This window comes from Manis pentadactyla, chromosome 14 (genome assembly GCF_030020395.1).
Source record: "Manis pentadactyla isolate mManPen7 chromosome 14, mManPen7.hap1, whole genome shotgun sequence".
Lineage (NCBI taxonomy): Eukaryota > Metazoa > Chordata > Mammalia > Pholidota > Manidae > Manis > Manis pentadactyla.
Window position 1 is genome coordinate 5,126,270 of NC_080032.1, and position 16,584 is coordinate 5,142,853.

At 62.6% G+C, this 16,584-nt stretch overlaps 1 protein-coding gene across 1 annotated transcript; it reads right to left on the reverse strand.

The window, feature by feature from the left end:
* Positions 1 to 1,795: 1,795 nt before the first annotated feature.
* On the reverse strand, positions 1,796 to 16,292 carry GGT1 (gamma-glutamyltransferase 1). Its single transcript, XM_057492059.1, has 14 exons — positions 16,269 to 16,292; positions 11,690 to 11,857; positions 10,978 to 11,148; positions 10,235 to 10,365; positions 9,419 to 9,505; positions 8,037 to 8,229; positions 7,521 to 7,678; positions 6,585 to 6,734; positions 5,957 to 6,093; positions 3,184 to 3,371; positions 2,875 to 3,002; positions 2,671 to 2,783; positions 2,474 to 2,587; positions 1,796 to 2,120 (listed from the first exon to the last, which is right to left on the reverse strand). The coding sequence occupies exons 3-14, from the start codon at positions 11,139 to 11,141 to the stop codon at positions 1,974 to 1,976; spliced, it is 1,710 nt and encodes a 569-aa protein (XP_057348042.1). The 5' UTR covers positions 11,142 to 11,148; positions 11,690 to 11,857; positions 16,269 to 16,292; the 3' UTR covers positions 1,796 to 1,973.
* Between the last annotated feature and the right edge of the window lie 292 nt (positions 16,293 to 16,584).

Sequence of the window (16,584 nt, forward strand, 5' to 3'; positions counted from 1 at the left end):
CCTGGCCAGCAGAAGTGCCCCTGAGCACCGCCAGAGCCAGAGGACACTGGGTGTTCAGGGCGCAGAGACAGCGGGAGGGGAGCCCCAAGACGAAGTCACTCAGGACCTGAGTTCAAGTCACCGCTTAGCTGCGGCCAAGCCAGGGCGCCAGGAGTGACCAGGCGGGGGCTTGGCTTCCCAGTTTGCATCAGATGCCGAGGACTTTAGGACGTCTGTGTGAGGAATGCAGATAGGACCCTTGTGCCCACACCACCCTCCACCCAAGTCCCTGGGCAGCCGGAGCAGGAGAGGCTGGGGCGGGCCATCCCGCAGGCCTGTAACCAGAGCTGCCCCGTAGGGTGGGGAGGGCTGTGGGCGCCTGCCTCTCCCCCCACTGTCCCCCCGCCACAGTGACATTGCTCAACCAGGAACCAGAGCGCATTCCCAGGCTGGGCCTGCCCACCCACTGGAAGGCAAGGGAAGCAGGGACAGCAGGGCCGGGGGGAGGGGGGGAGGCAAGTGGGGGGCAGCGCCCCTCCTCTCCCAGCCACGCTGGTGGGGCTGATGCTCGGGTGCAAGGACTGCCAGAGCAGAGGCCCTGGAGAGGAGCCCGGCTGGAGAGGCCCAGCCCGGGGGGGCCCCGAACGCCCCTGTCCAGGAGATGCAGGAGGGAGGGAAGCCTGCCCCCCCGGCCGCCGAGGGAGCCCTTGGTGAGCCCCACGGGCCTGGGGCCCTGGGGTGCACCCTATCCATGTCCTGAAGCCCAAGGAGCTTCGTGACCAGCCCCACCTCCAGGTCATGAGACCTCCCCTCGGGCCTCGCTCTTCTCCCCTGCAAATGGGACCATGGCCTTTCTTCTGGGGCCAAAATGAGGGTGAGGAGAGACTCGCGCACCCCACAGCCCAGTCTCCATCCCCTACGCCCCAGAGCCCAGAGGCCGTGCCCTCCCTCAGACCCCTGCCAGCGCAAAACCCCCATTTCCTCGTGGGCACTTTGGAAGCACCAGGTTTCCCAGCCTCAAGAAGGAGAGCCCAGACCCGGTCTTGCATGGCCTCTGGGCCCCTACCCTCAGGGGCCCCCAGCTCGTGCCCATGGGTCGTGGGTGACACCCCCACCCGCCTTCCCCGGCCTAGTCCAGCACTTCACTTCAGGCGCTTCAACTGAGCGCAGCCAGCCGGCCCTGGGCCGGGGCAGGAGGGCCAGGCCTGGGCGAAGGAAGCAGGGTGCTGTGTCTCCTGTGGGCCGCCTGCCCGCAAGCTCCCCACCCCGGGCCGCGTTCCCGGCCACCTGCCGGTCCAGCCCTGACCCTAAGGACCTGGGGCCTCTCCCAGATCGCTGTTCTCTGAGAACTGGCTGCCCCCCAAGCGGCTCACAGCTTGGGTTTCTCGGGATTTGTGCTAGGAAAGCCCCCAGGCCTGGCTCTGACCAAGATGTCTTGCTCCAGCCTCTTGCCCAATCCCAGTCTTCCCAAACCTGTTTCACTCTTTGTGTCCTGGGTGTGAGCCCAGACACCCACCAGACTCGGGGGGTTCCAGGGTTCCCAGCTTAAGCCGCCTCCCGCTGCAAGTAAACTCAGGGCCGTGGCGCCCCCTGGTGGCGAACGTTAGGAAGTGCCACTGCCCAAGCCAGGGAGGCGATGGCCTGGCCCCAGGTCCTGGAGCTCAGGGTGGGAAGGACAGTGCTTGGCATGGACCTACCCTGGGCCCTCCCACCCGCCAGGTCTCCATCAAAATGCTGGGGCTCTCGCCAGTGTCCAAGGTGGGAAGACCTCCAGATCCACCCTTCCCTGCCGGACAGCTCCATTTCATACACAGGATGCTGAGGCCGGGGAGCTGGGAGCCAGGCCAGCAAGGCTGCCCAGAGCCTGGCCCTGCAGCCCGCATTTATTGCACTGTTTTTCCACTCACAGGGAAACACAGCCCTCAAAGTCCCACTCCTGGCCCCAGTGGGCGTCTCATCCCTAGACTGCTGCCCAGCCTGCGCACCCTGAGGGCTCAGTAGCCGGCAGGCTCCCCGCCTTTCCTGGGGTCTGAGGCGGCCGCCCAGCCATCGGATGTGCGAACAATGGCCTGCACCACAGCGATGTAGGTGGAAGTGACCTGGGTGTCGTGGTGCCGGGTCCTCAGGGCTGCGGCCACCTCCTGGATTCCGGGAGGAGAGAGGAAGGCCTCAGTGGGGCCCAGGACACCATCCGAGCCAGGCCAGTGTCATGGGCTTCAGAGACCCAGGTGGCGCCATTTCTGGCCAGGTGGGCAAGAAGAGCACGTTGGGGGCACCTGGGCCTAGGGGTTCTTCCTGGGGCAGGTAGCCTGGCTCCTAGTGCACGGGACTGAAGATGGCCCAGGCAGCGGGGGTAAGGGCCACCCGCCCTAGGCAGAGGACAACAGCTAGCGCCCACTCCGTGAGGACTCAGGAGACCTAAGTCTCCATCCCAGGAAACCTGTGCTCCCGCACCCCCAACTGTGACTTGGTTTCCCGCCCCTGCCAGCCCCACCTGGTCAATGTCTTTCTCCAGCGTCGTGACATTGGGCAGGAGCTGGTTGTGCAGTCGGGGCTCCTCTACTGCACGCGTCACATCGTAGCCAAACCACAGGCTGTGGATGATGGCCTGGGGGTGGAGTCAGCACAGGGTGAGGGGCGGGAGGGGCAGGGGCCGAGGGGACTGGGCCGGGTGGGGGCGGGGGTGCATACCAGCGCTGTGGCTGTGGTGATCTGCGTGCCCCCAGAGGCGCCCACTGCCATGCGGACCTGGCCGTCCTGGCCCACGATGATGGCCGGGCACATGGATGAGAGCGGTTGCTTTCCTGTGGGCGGCAGTTGGTCAGGGACAGGGGTGTGGGTCAGCTGCTGCCCTGGACACCAGCCCTTTCCACACCTGAGCCCCATGCCCCACACCTGGCTTGATGAAGTTGGCTGGTGAGGGGGGTACCCCAAACTGGTTGGTGATGTTGGGGGAGCTGAAGTCATCCATCTCATCGTTGAACAGGATTCCACTGACTGACGACCGCACCTTGGCACCAAAGCTGCAGACCAGCCTGGTCAGGCCGCTGTGCCCACCCCACCTGGCCCCCACCCACCCACCAGCTGGAGCTCCGACTCGCTCCCATGAGGCCAGGGACTCTACTGAAACGGGGCCTCAGTTTCCCACCATGCAGGGGGGGATGGGACCCCCTCTGGCCCACCCAGGCTGCCGGCAGCTCCTACTAGAGGTTGATGGTGCTGGTGGCCGACACGGCACTGCCGTCCTCCGAGACCACGGACAGGTGCGCGGTGCCGCCGTCGTTGGGCGTGTAGAACTCAGGCTCATAGTAGGAGGTCGGGTGAGTGGTGTTGTCAGAGATCCGGGCCCGAAGCTGGGCAGCAAAGAACTCCGAGCTCATGTTGCGGACCACCTGCCGAGACCCCAGAGCCGGCCTGAGGAGGTGGGGGCGGGTGTGGAGGGGCACAGGCTTGGGCCAGCCCCTCTTGGGAGGCTCCCGATCATGGCCCTGACCACAGCCCTCCTGCACCCCAAACCTCAAGGGGCCCATCTGACCCCCTCTCTCCAGACTTCGTCTCTGTTGCAGTCAGCAATCCTGAATGTCTATCTGTCTGTCCCCCAAACCCTAACTTTTGACGAATTCAGCCATTCATTCATGGAGCTTGTAGTACATGCCTAGCACTATGGGATCAGCAGGGAACAGACACGCACGTCCCTGACTTCATGGCAGGAAAGACCAAGGCAAGCAGGGACATGCTGGAAAGAACAAGACAGGCAAAGGGAATGGGGAGGGATGAGGATGGGGAGGAGTGTTCAGGGAGGGCTTCTGGGAGGAGGTGACATCTGCAGTGAGGCCTACATGGTAAGTGCAAAGGCCCTGAGGCAGGTCTGAGTGACAGGCAGAATGAATGGGGTTAAGGAGAGAGGAGGTGGAAGACATTGGTAGGGGCCAGGCCCATAGGTCTTCATAAATCCTATAAAGGCTTTGGTTTTGCTCTGAGCTACCCAGCCTGGGGTAGAGAAATGCGCACACTGGTGGGTTACATGATCCCTCTGGTGGCCATGTGGAGGAGAAGAGTAGAACCCAGCTGGGAGGCTATGACATGAACCAGGTGAGAGATGATGGTGGCTGGCCCAGGTGGGAGAGAAGAGGCACCAATGGACCCCACGTCTTGAGTACAGGGGAGTCATTAACCGGGAAGGCGAACTCTGCAGAAGGGGCAGTGCTGGAGACAGGAGCTTGATTTTGGACAGGTGCCCTTTGGACACTGAAGAGCCTGTCACAGGTGGGTGGTGGGCCTGTGGGGGTGGGGGGTCACAGGCAAGGCTGGGCGGAGGGATAAATGGGGAGACTGGCTCAGGTGGCTCCCTGAAGCCATGACCTGAGCAGGTGGCCAGGATGGTAAGGGCGCAGAGGGAGAGGAGAGGAGGAGCCGGTGAGGAAGGCCCTGGGGGCCGCACGAAGGGAACACGGGCCATTCCCAGCAACACTCCTTGGATGCACTGATGGATCCAAGCAGAGACCTTTCAGCCTGAATCTACTCCCAAGGACGCAGAACCTCAGCTCCAGGGTGTGGGATGCTCTGCAAGACAACTGCCCTGGGCTTTAAGATCAGGAGAACAAAGGTGTTAAGAGACTGGAAAGACATAGCAGCGACCACAAGCTGTGAGCTGGGTGGGCCCTCGGACCTAAGGGACGCTGGGACCCTCAGGGAGATTCTGACTCAGGGGCCTAAAGGGTCGGGACACCTCGATGTCAGCATGTAGAGGTCCTCAATCTCAGGAGATACAACCTAAAGTGCAATATCTGCTAACTTACTGGCTAACGATTCAGAAAAGAAACGTGCATCTCGACAGAGAGATGAACTGAGACAGGACAAGAGGAAGGAAATGTGGCAAAATGTCCACAACTTTGCAAAACAAGCAGTGGAGGGAAGAAGAGGCCTGCGAACTTCATGACCTGCTGCTGCTGAGGCCCGAGGGGGAGGCGGAGGCTGGGTGCAGGGTGGGGGGGACCCAGCATGGACTGAGCAGGAGGGCGGGGCTGGACGGGTGAGGGCTGCAGAGAGCCGGAGGCGGCCAAGGCTGCTCTACAGGGAGCAGAGGAAAGGGCAGCGGCTGGAAAGCTCTGGACCGGCACCAGCGCACCTCTGGAGAACGACCCGTCAGAGACAGCAGAATGGTAATGCTGGAGGCGGAGCAGCACAGCAGGAAGGGGCACTGAGGCAGCTGGTGGAGCAGCTGCAGGGTCACCCTTAGCCAGGAGGGAGGGTGAGGCATGCAGTGTATGGCTTCTGTCCCCTTGGGGACACAAGACAGCAGGTCACTGGCTGCTGTGAGGAGTGGGTACAAAATGGTCATCAAGAAAGAAAAGAGAGAGACCCAGTAAGCAGACAAGCTGCTGGTCAGCTGCGGCCCCTCCCGGGAGGCACGAGTCAGTCTGAGTGGCCTGCAGGTCCACCCCCAAATGGGGGATCCTAGCAGGTAAGAAGAGACACGATGGGGCTATTGATGGAGGCCCAGCCTGGAGCTGGAGGGCCTGGCAATGAGTAGGTGGGTGGAGATCTTGGAAACATTAGCTTCCGGGTGTGGCCAAGGAGCAGGTGGCCAAGGCCTCTGCCCACGTAGAACACTGTTCCTCTACCCATATCCATCCTTCTCATCACCTTTGAGGGTTGCAATTCTCCTGTGCATTCTTCACCTCAGCACTGACCAGTCCAGAACCTTCTAGGCCCAGGGCACAGCACGTGCAAAGGCCCTGAGGTGGGAGTGAGTATGTGTGGGGGGTGGGTGTTAATTATTCATTGTCAAGTCTGTCACATTGTGAGCTCCTTGGAGCAGAGGCCCAGATTCATGGTCCCCAGTCCACCCCAGCACATAGTAGGTGGTGGGGATGGATTAATAAAATAAACATGAGGCTGGGGTGGTCCCGAGGAACCCTCCTGGCACCTCTGTGGAACGCCCCCCACCCATCACAGGCCAGTGCCTGCCCCTTACCTCAGTCACATTGACAAACTTGGGGTCCCCAAGCAGGGTCCTCTTGGCATAGGCAAACCGGAAGGCCTCCACAATGCGGTGGTAGGTCAGGCCCTTCTGCTCAGGCGTCTCCACACTTGCCCGGGAGAAGTTGTACCCTGGTTGGGCAGAGCCAGGCACACATTGGTGGCCCCAGGGCCCTTGGGACATCCTAGCTCAGCGGAGATGGCTGGCTGTCCCAGCGTGGTCTTACCCCTGCCTGAGCCACTTGGCCCACCTTGAGAAGAACATTCAATACCTAGCAGCAGTGGCCACGGCAGAGGAATGTAAGGCTGGAATGAGGCAAGGGAACCCCTGGCCTGGGCCTCACATGCCCAGCTAGAAGGCTATCCAGTCTACACGGTTGCACACAACTTAGACCCTCTGGGCCAGGTGCCCCTGGACATGAACTTCTGGCACCAGGTGCCAGGGGCAAGCCAGACCTGGTAGCTCTTGAGCCCTTGCACCTGAGCCCAGCCCACCTCTGGGACACCACTTTGCACCTCTCCCCCTCCCAACCGCTCCTTCTCTTCCTGCAGCCCCTAAGCATCACCCCTCATGCCCCAGCCACTGTGCACTGCCTCCTGCAGGCCATGGAGGGGCAGCTCACCCTTGAGGATGTTGAGGATGAGGGCCAGCACGGGCCCGCTGAGTGGGGCACTGGGCACGTACAGCTTCGCGTCCCCAAGGCTGATGCTCAGCGGGTCCTCTATCAGCTCGGCACGGTAGTTGTTCAGGTCCTTGGCTGTCATAATGCCCCCTGTGATGGGACAGCAGTTCAGTGGGTGGACATGGGATGAGGACTGCAAAGTTGGAGGGGTGCACAGGCCACCAGGCTGGGAGCCCTGCCTTCTCTTGAGGGCCCCCACCCCTCCACCCCCCAGCAGCCCTCTACCTGCTTGCCCCACTGGCCTCCAGGTCTGCCTTCCCTCCCCTTGGCTTCTCCAAGCGGAAATACCTGCTCCCATCTCCCTGCTACTCAGCCCCCTCCTCCCAGGAGGAACTCTCCAGGGAAATGGCTTCGGACAGACCAGATATTTACGGGTTAAATTCTAGAGTCAGTGGTAAAGGCTGACATGCTCATCACCCTCCTCTGAGACGCACTGACAAACATAACGCATGAACAAGTCCACAGCTCATGGAGTGAGAGCAGCACCGGGCTCCCAGGCCAGAGTCCATCAGAACCTGTCCCACAAGGTCCTGACTACAGGACCCTGCGTGCAGCCCTTCTGACGCCTCTCTTGCCAAGCCCACCTATCTCATCCCCTGGGGCCCTCGTGGAGAATTAAAACTGCTCTCTTGGAATGAATGCCCTTCTTCTCTCTGCCTATGAAATCCAACCTTATTTGCAGCTCAGGGACCACCTCCTCCAGGAAGTCCTCCCAGGTCTTCATTTTAATGTTTCTGCAGCCTATGCCTGCATGTACCCCCTGGGAGCTTTCCCTCTGGGACTACCTTAGTTTTGGCCCCAACCAGGAACTGGGCATCCACGCCATCTGTCACTGACTACAAACACATCTGCGCCTCTCCAAGGTAGCCGGCTCACCCTCCGCCTGAATGTCCTTGACAATCTGGGCCGTGAGGCTTCCGTTGTAGAAGGCCTGGGGGCCCTCGGAGGCCAGCGTCTCGTACGTGTCGGCCAGCCGTGGCATGGTCACTCTGTCCCCCTGCCGCAGCACCTTCCCATTCCGGCAGAACACCTCGCTGGGGCAGAGGGGCCTCCGCTGAGGCAGGGGTAGTGCAGGCTTGGCCGGCTACCCCCACCTTCCCAGGAGGACAAAGGACAGTGGGCGCCTGTCCACAGGCAAGTGGCCCTGGCATCGGGGCTTGTCTGCTGGCGTCCAGACCATGCCTCCTAGGGTCCCCTGCCACTCGGGACGCTCGGGTGGGGACCCTGCACCCCAGGCTCAGAATGTGCGCCCACACACGGTGGGGAGAGTTTTTGTCTCCCGGGACCTGTCCCTCTATCAAAGCAGCTTCCTGGGTGCACTGCCAGCCGCTCACAGTCAGCAGTGCCCTCGAGCCCGTCCACCCGATGTCCACCCAGCGCCCGCACACGTACCACAACGCAGGCTGCCGCTCAATGGCAGCCCGGCTTCTCTCCAGGGCTGCTGCCAGGCCCTTCCCCACAGGGAAGCCCTGGCGGGCCAGCTGGATGCTGGGCTGGAAGAGACGAGCCCAGGGCAGCCGCCCGTGCCGCCTGTGTGCCAGCTCATAGCCTCGAATCTCGCCGGGAACCGCCACTGACAGCCCGCCTGTGGGGGGAGAGGGGCGAAGCTAGTGGCTTCGGGAAGGGGACCTCAGGAGGGGTGCTGCGCTGGGCGGCATGCCAGGCACAGACCGCAGATGGGGCTTAGGAGGGAAACGGAGTTTCGGAGTCATTTTTGGACCAGGCAGACGAGAGAGTGGATCGGCTGGAGATGTCTGAGCGGACGCGGCAGGGAGGGAGGAGCGTACACGCCGGCCTCTGCCATCGCAGGGCCAGCTGTCTGCCCCATAGGTGCCACCTGAAAACCAGCGCCCCGGATTCCATCTGTTGCCCTTGTTTTGTCCCCCAGCTTAGGGAACACCTCCTGACACTCTAGGAGGTGCCCAGTAAATCGTGGTGAAATAAATCCAGAACATTCTAGCAATCTCAGCCTCTGAAGGATTTCATTTCTACACATACTGAGTTTCCCAATGGGTACAAAACTTCAAAGACTCTGTATATCGGACGGGATCCCCAAGGGGCGGCTCACAAAGCCCTGACCCGAGGGGCAGGGCCTGCAGGATGGCTCAGGCCCACAGTGGGTGGCAGGCACCCTCGCCACCTTCCTCCAGCCTCCCTCCCTGTAGCCCACTTGGGCCCTTGGAGTGGCGCCCCCTGGGGGCCACCGGCTTCCCCTCAGCTGCCTGGAGACTTTGGGGGCCCCCTCTCAGCATGAGGCCAGGTTAGGAGAGACTCCACCCCGTACTCCAGAGACATATCTCCATGAACAAATGAATGAATGAATGACTTGGATGTCTGTTAAATTCAGCAAGGTTTTTAGGCGGCCTGGACTCAGTCCTGTCCTCACCACCGTCCAGTCCAGCTGTATGACCTCGGCCCTCTGGGCCTCAACATTCCCACCTGTGAAACAGAAATCAACACAGCATTCCCCCTGCCGCGAGTACAGGGAGGATTCAGAGCGTCACAGGTGAGCAGGGCCGAGCAGAGGGCCGGCCCCAGTGGGCCTGGTAGTGCACAGGGTGACCCCGGAGGGGCCTGAGCAGAACCAACAGAGGCTCCGTCCCGTTACCCTCCGTGATGATGGACTCAACCGTCCGCTACGGGAGGGTATCCTGGGCAGGAGGGAATGGGAGGGGCGGGCACCGGCGACGGGCAGAGCTGACCCAGCCCAGGACAGGCACGCGCTCATCCTCCCGGCAGCCCGGCTGCGCACACATCCTGGGCCGGCTCCTCACCTTCCTCCGACTGCTCCGAGCTGTTGAACATGTGGGCAGAGGCCAGCCCAGGGGCCACCTCGCGGGCGTTGATGACCTCGGCTTTTCCTGGAAGGAGAAGTGAAACTGAGCAGGTGCCCCCTTGGCGAAGCCCCTCGGGCTTTCCTTCCACCACAGGCCCTGAGCCCCACAAGCCAGAGTGTGCTGCTTGGACTAGACAGTGATGACCAGGGAATGGGTACCAGATGGCACGAAGGGGAAGCAGGTTCAGCAAGAGTAACAGCAGTTTACTCGGATGTCATCAGGGGCACAGGACGAAGTCCCCCCTTAAGAGCTGTAGACGATGTCTTGACACACATCCTCGAGTCATTTTACAGGAGCTGAGATCCCACCGGACAGACACGCTCACCCTAGCACACACTCCAGACTAGCTGGAGCCAGAAGATTTATGATTTGGATCCCCAAAATACCTCCAGATGCTCCAGATATCAGAAGATGCCCATGAGCCGATCACACGTTCTGAGACCCTCACTCACAATTTTCCCTTTAAAAACCCTCGCTTGTAAGCCAATGGGAGAGTTTGGGACTGGGCGTCAGCCGCCGTTCTCCCCACTTCTCCTGGCGCCTACTTCTCTTCACTTCAACCCGATGCCAGTGTTTGACTTGCTGGCAGACCCGGGTTTGGCCGGCTTGATAACAGAAGCAGGTGGGCAGGCTGGACCAACGCCAAGCCCTCACCCCTTGGGGACCCGGGGCCCCCCAGGTCAGCCTGCACCAGCCCAAGCCCAGCGTGGGACGGGCACCCCCAGCCCTCTGCCCACCCCCATGGGTGCTCACTCGTTGTGCTGTTGTAGATGGTGAGGAACAGGCCACCCCCGATGCCCATACTGTGGGCGTTCATGAGCCCCACGCACAGCAGGGCCGCGATGGCAGCGTCCACCGCCGAGCCGCCGTCCTGCAGTATGTCCCTGCCGGAGGCCCGCGGTGAGGAGGGCGAACAGGTGGCTCCCAGCCCCTGCGTGCACCCTGCTGCCCACCTTGCCCTGCCTGGTCGCCCTGCCAGAGGAAGACAGCAGCAGAGCCCACGGCGTGTTTGTTTTAAATGTAATTAACTCTAAAACCCGTGGGCTCGGATGTCCCTCTTTTTCAAGCAAACAAATGTAGGTGACTTTTATAACAGAAACAAATGGAGAAGTGTTACTTTTTATTAGTGACTTCTTTTCTGTTGGTCTTTACGGGAACCTGATCTTGTATGTAACGTGAGACAGGGTTCTAAAACAGCATAAAAGAGCAGAGTTTATCCAAAGAGACGGATACCCTTACAACGGGGCCCAGGGACCCGGCCGGGCCCAGGGAGCCCTGCAGCCTGCGCCCGGGTCGCTACGCCCTCGTCCCCTCACCAGAGGATGCTGAGAAGCCCTGGGGAAAGAACAGGCAGCTCCATACACAGAGGCTACCCCTTGTCTAGGCAGCCCATTTACAGGAGGGGAAACTGAGTCTCAGAGAGGCGAGGGTCTTGCCTGGGCCCGCTTACTGTGGCTGTCCTCCAGGCCTGTGTCCCCACGCCCTGGCCCGCTTACCTCCCAATCTCCGAGCAGTGCTTGGCGTCTGCGGCCACAGCTGCCCTGGGGTACACGTGGTTGTGCGTCTTGGAGGCCGCGGGCAGCCAGAAGCAGAGGCCGATGATGAGGAGCACGAGGGACACAGCCACCAGGGCCAGCACCGCCATGTGCCACTTCTTCATGGCTCTGCTGGAGGGGGTCGAGGGTCAGGGTCTGCTGCGGGCCTGGCCTTGGGCACACCTGGACTCCCCACCCCACAGGGCACACCCCAAAGTCAAGTCTCAGAAACGTGTCCCTGTGTCTCCTCCCAGCTACCCGGAAAGCATGCAGGCTGTTCAGTCCCTAGACATGTGCTCAGGCTGTTGCCTCTGCTAGAAGCTCCTGGCCCCACCTCTGCTACCCCAAATCTCCCTGCTTATTCTTGGGGCCCCACCCCACCAATAAGGACCCCATCTCCAGCAGGGGCCCCGCAGCCCCAGATTTCATATGCCCTCTGCTTAGCCATCTCCTCATAGGGAGGACCCTCCATTGCCAAGCAGGGAGCCCCAGGAGGGTCAAGCCTGGCCGATTGCTTCTGTTTCCCCCTCAGCCCAGAGCCCAGCAGTGTCCATGGGTTCCCCCAGAGGGGCCTGTGCAAAGCATGGGGTTCAGCTTCCATTGAACCCTCCGAGGGGCGCCCACAGTCCCCTGCTGAAATCATCAAGTCAGCCTCCATGTGGTGGGGGCCTACCTCCCTCAGCAGATGGGGGCCCTGAGCCTTGCCTGGGGAGGTGGCCACGAAAGCTGGGAGTGTTTGGCTGAAACAGCTGGAAAAATAAGCGGAGTCTCCCTCACACACTGCAGGAGGCTGTGGCCACAGACAGACTCTGCTCCAGAGAGAAGCAGGCTCCTCGCTCTCCTGAAAATCAAGAGGGTGCACCTGAGAGGGGGTGCACCTGAAGCAGGCTGGCCGGCCCTCCCCAGGGAGCTGTGAGGTTTCTCTGCCTCCACGGGAACTCTGGAATTGAAGAGGAGGCTGCCAGCCGCTGGTGTTGGTGTGAGTTCTCCAGATCTTCTCCCGGGCACAGCCCAGGGAGGATCTGCACGGAGCAGGGCCAAGCCCGGCACAGCGATCCCGCAGGAGCCTGGGGTTGGTGAGGAGAGACGTGCTCAGGTGACAAAGCAGGGAGACCCATGCGTGAGCCGGGCCTAGGGGGTGGGGGGCACAGGCTCTGCAGCCGGCAGGGCCCCACTGGGCCCCGCCTCGCCCCTCACCTGGGCGGACATTGGCAAGTTGCTGACCATTCGTCCAGTGGGAATGACAGAGGCGCCCTGCTGGGTATGTTGTGAAGACTTGGTGAGGTGGAAAGCGTGAAATGCTAGGCAAATGTTGGCTACTGTCACCTCTGCTGGCAGGGAGACGCCCTGCTCGGGGGCTTGGGGCACAGGGCACCTGGCGGGGCTCCTGCCCACTCCTTCCCTGCTGTGCAAGAAGGGGCAGCAGCGGCCCCATGATGGTGGCAGGAGGCAAGGGGTGTGACCCCGATGGGGAAGGAGAGTGTGGGGACAAGCAGGGGGTCCCCCTCTCCAGGATGCAGTTCCCTCCAAGGGGCAGGTGTCTGCCAGTGAGCTCCAGGCTGGGGCCCCTCTGGCCCACCCTGTGCCTATTCAGGGGACCTGAACTCCAGGCCCGCACAGTGTCCCTGAGATGGTCTGGGAACAAAGCACCACCCCATGGCCGTGTGGGGGGCATCCAGACCCCAGCGGGGAAGGGCTCTCCCCTCCCGGGGCTCCACGGGGGGTGGGCAGCAGTAGGATCCATGACCCCGTGGGACCCGAGCCGGCCCCTCCTGTCCACTGCGACCACCTTCACCGAATCCAGGCGCCACGGCCTCCGACTGGACTCCCACAGCCGCCCCCTGCCCCCTGCCCGCCTCCCGGAGTTGACTGTCCATTCACTGCTCTTCAGTCCTCAGAAAAGCAGCCAGAGGGCTCTCTGCGGAGTGCCAACCAGGCCCCGCCCCCTCCACCGGCCGGGGGACAGCCCCTGCCCTCTGCCCCCAGCCGGGCGGGACAGCCCTTGGGGCGCACCCTGGGCCCGAGCAGGGAGCTCAGGTGTGGGTCAGTGTCCCAGGTGGGGGCAGCTGTGCTGGGAGGCTGCAGGGCCTCCCGACCGAGACCAGCAACGCACAGCGTCTGCTCCGGATGCAGAGCTTTTCCATCATGCATGGTGGGGAGAGGTGGTGCAGGGCAGGGCGGGACAGGGGCCAGCGTCCCCAGCCGGGCACAGACACAGCCCCGCCTGCCAGGGAGGCCCCCGCTCCCACCGCCAGGCCAGGGCACGCGGGCCCCTTGGGAGCACAGCCCCTCTCTCCTGGACTTGGTCTCATGAGCTGAGATGCCCTCAGGGCCCTCCTCTCTCCCCTCTGGCCCCTGGGGTGAGCCAGCGGTGACCCCCTGAGGTCGGCGCTCTAGCCTGCCCTGCCTGTCCATCTGTCTGTCCACCCATCCGCCCAGAGGCCCAGGAGGGCTCCCGAGGGGCAGGGGCACCTGGTGAGGCTCGGGCGGCCGGGACTGTGGGGTGAGGGATGCAGCCTGGCCACCTCCCCTCCTCCTGTGCTGGCCCAGGCCCTGCAGGCAGACATCCCCAGGCCTGAGGAAGACCCCCTGCTGGGGACCGCGCTTCCGTTTCCCAGCCTCCCACCCCATGTTTTTCTCAGAGACTCACCAAAACAATGTCTAAACTCCGAGGCCTGCCTCTCACCCAAATCAGTGTCAGGAGAGGAAGCTAAGACCAGAGGGTGGGTCAGGCACAGAGCTGGGACTCAAATCCGAGCCCCACTGCTCAGGACCCTGACGGGCTACCTGAGGCCCCAGGGCAGCAGGGGTGCGAGAAAGCCACTGTTCATCAGAGGACAGCTCTGGGCCGAGGCATGGCCAGACCAGTGTGCCTGGCAAAGCCTCAGCCAGAGTGCCGCTGAGGCCCCACCCCAGAGCGGCCCCAAGCCATGCCTGTGCCCCCCACAGAGACCTCAGGGCACCTCTGAACTGGGATTGGGGTCTGGAAGGGGGCACCAGGGAGCAGGGCAGGAAAGGGCCAGAAGGGGCTGGAGGCACTCACATGCTCACCTAGTCCCAGAGGGGGCAAGAGAATCGCCGGGGGGTGCCCAGCATCCCCATGGGGCAGCTGAAGGCGTCTGACAAGAGTGGAGAGCAGGCAGTCCTCTGAGAGAGGTCCGGCCTGGCAGGAGGCCGGCCCCAGAGGCTGACGTCACAGCAGCAAGGAGGCGCAGTGACTCGGCCTGTCAGCAGGTGACTAAAGTTCGCACAGCCCTGGGAGGGCCCTGGGCAGGAGTGGGACGCGGCAGCAGTGCCCCATGGAGGTGGCAGCAGGCAAGGGGTGTGACCCCAATGGGGAAGGAGAGGTGTGGGACAGGGGCAGAGTGTCCCCCTCCTGGGACTCAGTTCCGTCCAAAGAGCGGGGTCCCCTCTGGCAAGCCCCAGGCTGGGTCCCTTACTGGCTGGCCCTGCCCTGCTCAGAGCATCTGGACGCCAGTGACAGTGTTCCAGAGAAGGCTCCCGAGGCAGTACAGCACAGGTGCTACCAGGACTGGACCCGAACCGGGACCTGAGAGGCCTCAGGGTCCCTCCCTGGAACAGGGCCTGTGGCCTCACATCCAAACAAGCTACCCCCTGTCTGGGAACGGTAATGCCCCAGGGCCAAGGAACCATGTGAACACCCTGGGAAGGCTGGGCCCAGGGTGGGCCAGAGCTCATCCAAGGTCACGCAGCCCAGCCGCACATGCCCAGACCCCCACACCTGTCCCCAGTCGCTGCATGTCCCCAACCGACAGGCCTACCAGGGCAGGAGCAACGGCAGGCCCGGCGGGACCTTGGACACCGCTCCCCGCTGCCCCTTGGCCCTTGCCTGCCAAGAACAAGGTTCAGCCGCTGGCTTCTTGAGTCGCGGCTCCCTCCCCTGCTCCCGGGCCAGTTGTGTCTCGGCTGCCCTGAGGTCCCCGAAACCCCCATCCGTAACACTGAATCCACAGCCGCCCGGTAAGGCTGCACCATCTGATAGAAACAAGGAGACACAGAGCTGACCAGACCACTGCGGCCCTCCTGGGTCACACGGCCAGAACAGGCCTTGACCTTCCCCCCACTGCCTTTGAGCAGGCATGGGACGGAACCCCCCGGGTGCACACACATGAAATCCTCGAGAGCCACAGGATGGGGTTGCTACAACCGAGCTCTTTCCCTGGACACAGCCCAGAGGCCGGGCACCTACCCCCGGGGGCTGGAGACCAGCCAGGATCATCCGGGGATTCGGCCCCGAGCAGCAGCCTTGCAAGGCCCTCAGCTCAGAAGGGTCTGCAGCGGAGGGACACAGGGCTCTGTCCCCACGGTGAGCCTGCTCAGCAGTTTTCTGCCTGCCCAGGATGGCATGAGACAGCGGTATGAGCAGCAGCAGAGGGGAGAATGTCTGCGTGGGCAGAGGACGGCCCAGGCCCCACGGGCGGCCCCCGCAGTGGAGCCCCGGGCTGGCGCAGGCTGGAGAACCAGAGAGCTATCTTCTACGGGGCACAAAGCCCGGCAGCAAGTGCAGGTTCCAGGGACAGGGACAGGCAGGGAGGCACCTCATCAAGGGCCGTGTCAACGGAAGCATGACGTACAGAACAAAGAAGGCTCATCCTCACGTGTCAAGCGTTTCACATTCTGCTCTGGTCAGCCCCCCACCCACACATGGCCTGGGAAACCACGTCCCACCAGGAAAGGCTGCCAAGCTGGGCCGGAGGTCTCCTCCAGGGCCCCAGGGCTCCTGTCCTAGGCACACAGGTGGTGACCTCCCCATCCCCAGAAATATGCAGCCTCACCCACCAGAGATTCTGACCCTGCCACAGCACTACCTTCACCCCCACACCCCCACACGCACGCACACGCACACACAAGCTGAATCCAGGCTGAGTGGAGTAGGTTCCCAGGATGCAACGGAGAGGGACGTATGGGCAAGAAGTCAGAGAAGCCAGCCTGGAGTTTCTCAGTTATACTCCAACCCAGCTCAATGGCTGTGTCCCCACAACCCCAAAGCCACAGGGGTGAAACTGGGACACAGCCCAAAACCCATTCACAGACAGGAAACTGAGGCTTAGGTAGAAGGGACTTGGCCGAGCTCAGCTGGCCCTGGGAGGCACAGCAGGAGGGCCCAGACCCACCCCTCCCGCCCTGCCACTGCCAGCCCACAGCGAGAATTCACCCCGGGTGTGAGCGCACAGCTGCCCGAGGCTTCCCCCAGCCCTGCCCATGCCCCCGGATGGGAAGCTTGTCCCTACCCAGACCAGGAGTTGGGCTCTGACTCTCTTGCTGCCCACCCTGGCGGCATATGGCTGAGAATTAGAAAAAGGCCCCTTCCCCAGAACTTGATAGCCCGGACCTACCGGAAACCTGTCGAAATAGCTATATATTCCTGTAGTGACCACAAGGTGGCGGGCGCCCCCTAGAGTTGTGCAACGATTCCTTGCAAAATGGACCCCGGCCCGCCCCCACCACAGCCGCAAACCAGGGCCCCAGGAGGGGCGAGCAGGGCCTGAGCGGGCAGAGCGCGCCGGCCCCACCACAGCTCCGGCCCCACCCCAGGGCTGGGCTGCC

Coding starts and splice junctions, on each gene's coding strand:
- GGT1 (XM_057492059.1), bottom strand. CDS start 11,141: ATGAAGAAGTGGCACATGGCGGTGCTGGCCCTGGTGGCTGTGTCCCTC. Junction 9,506..10,234: donor CATCTACAACAGCACAACGA/GTGAGCACCCAT, acceptor TTCTCCTTCCAG/GAAAAGCCGAGGTCATCAAC. Junction 6,735..7,520: donor CAAGGACATTCAGGCGGAGG/GTGAGCCGGCTA, acceptor GTCCCATCACAG/GGGGCATTATGACAGCCAAG.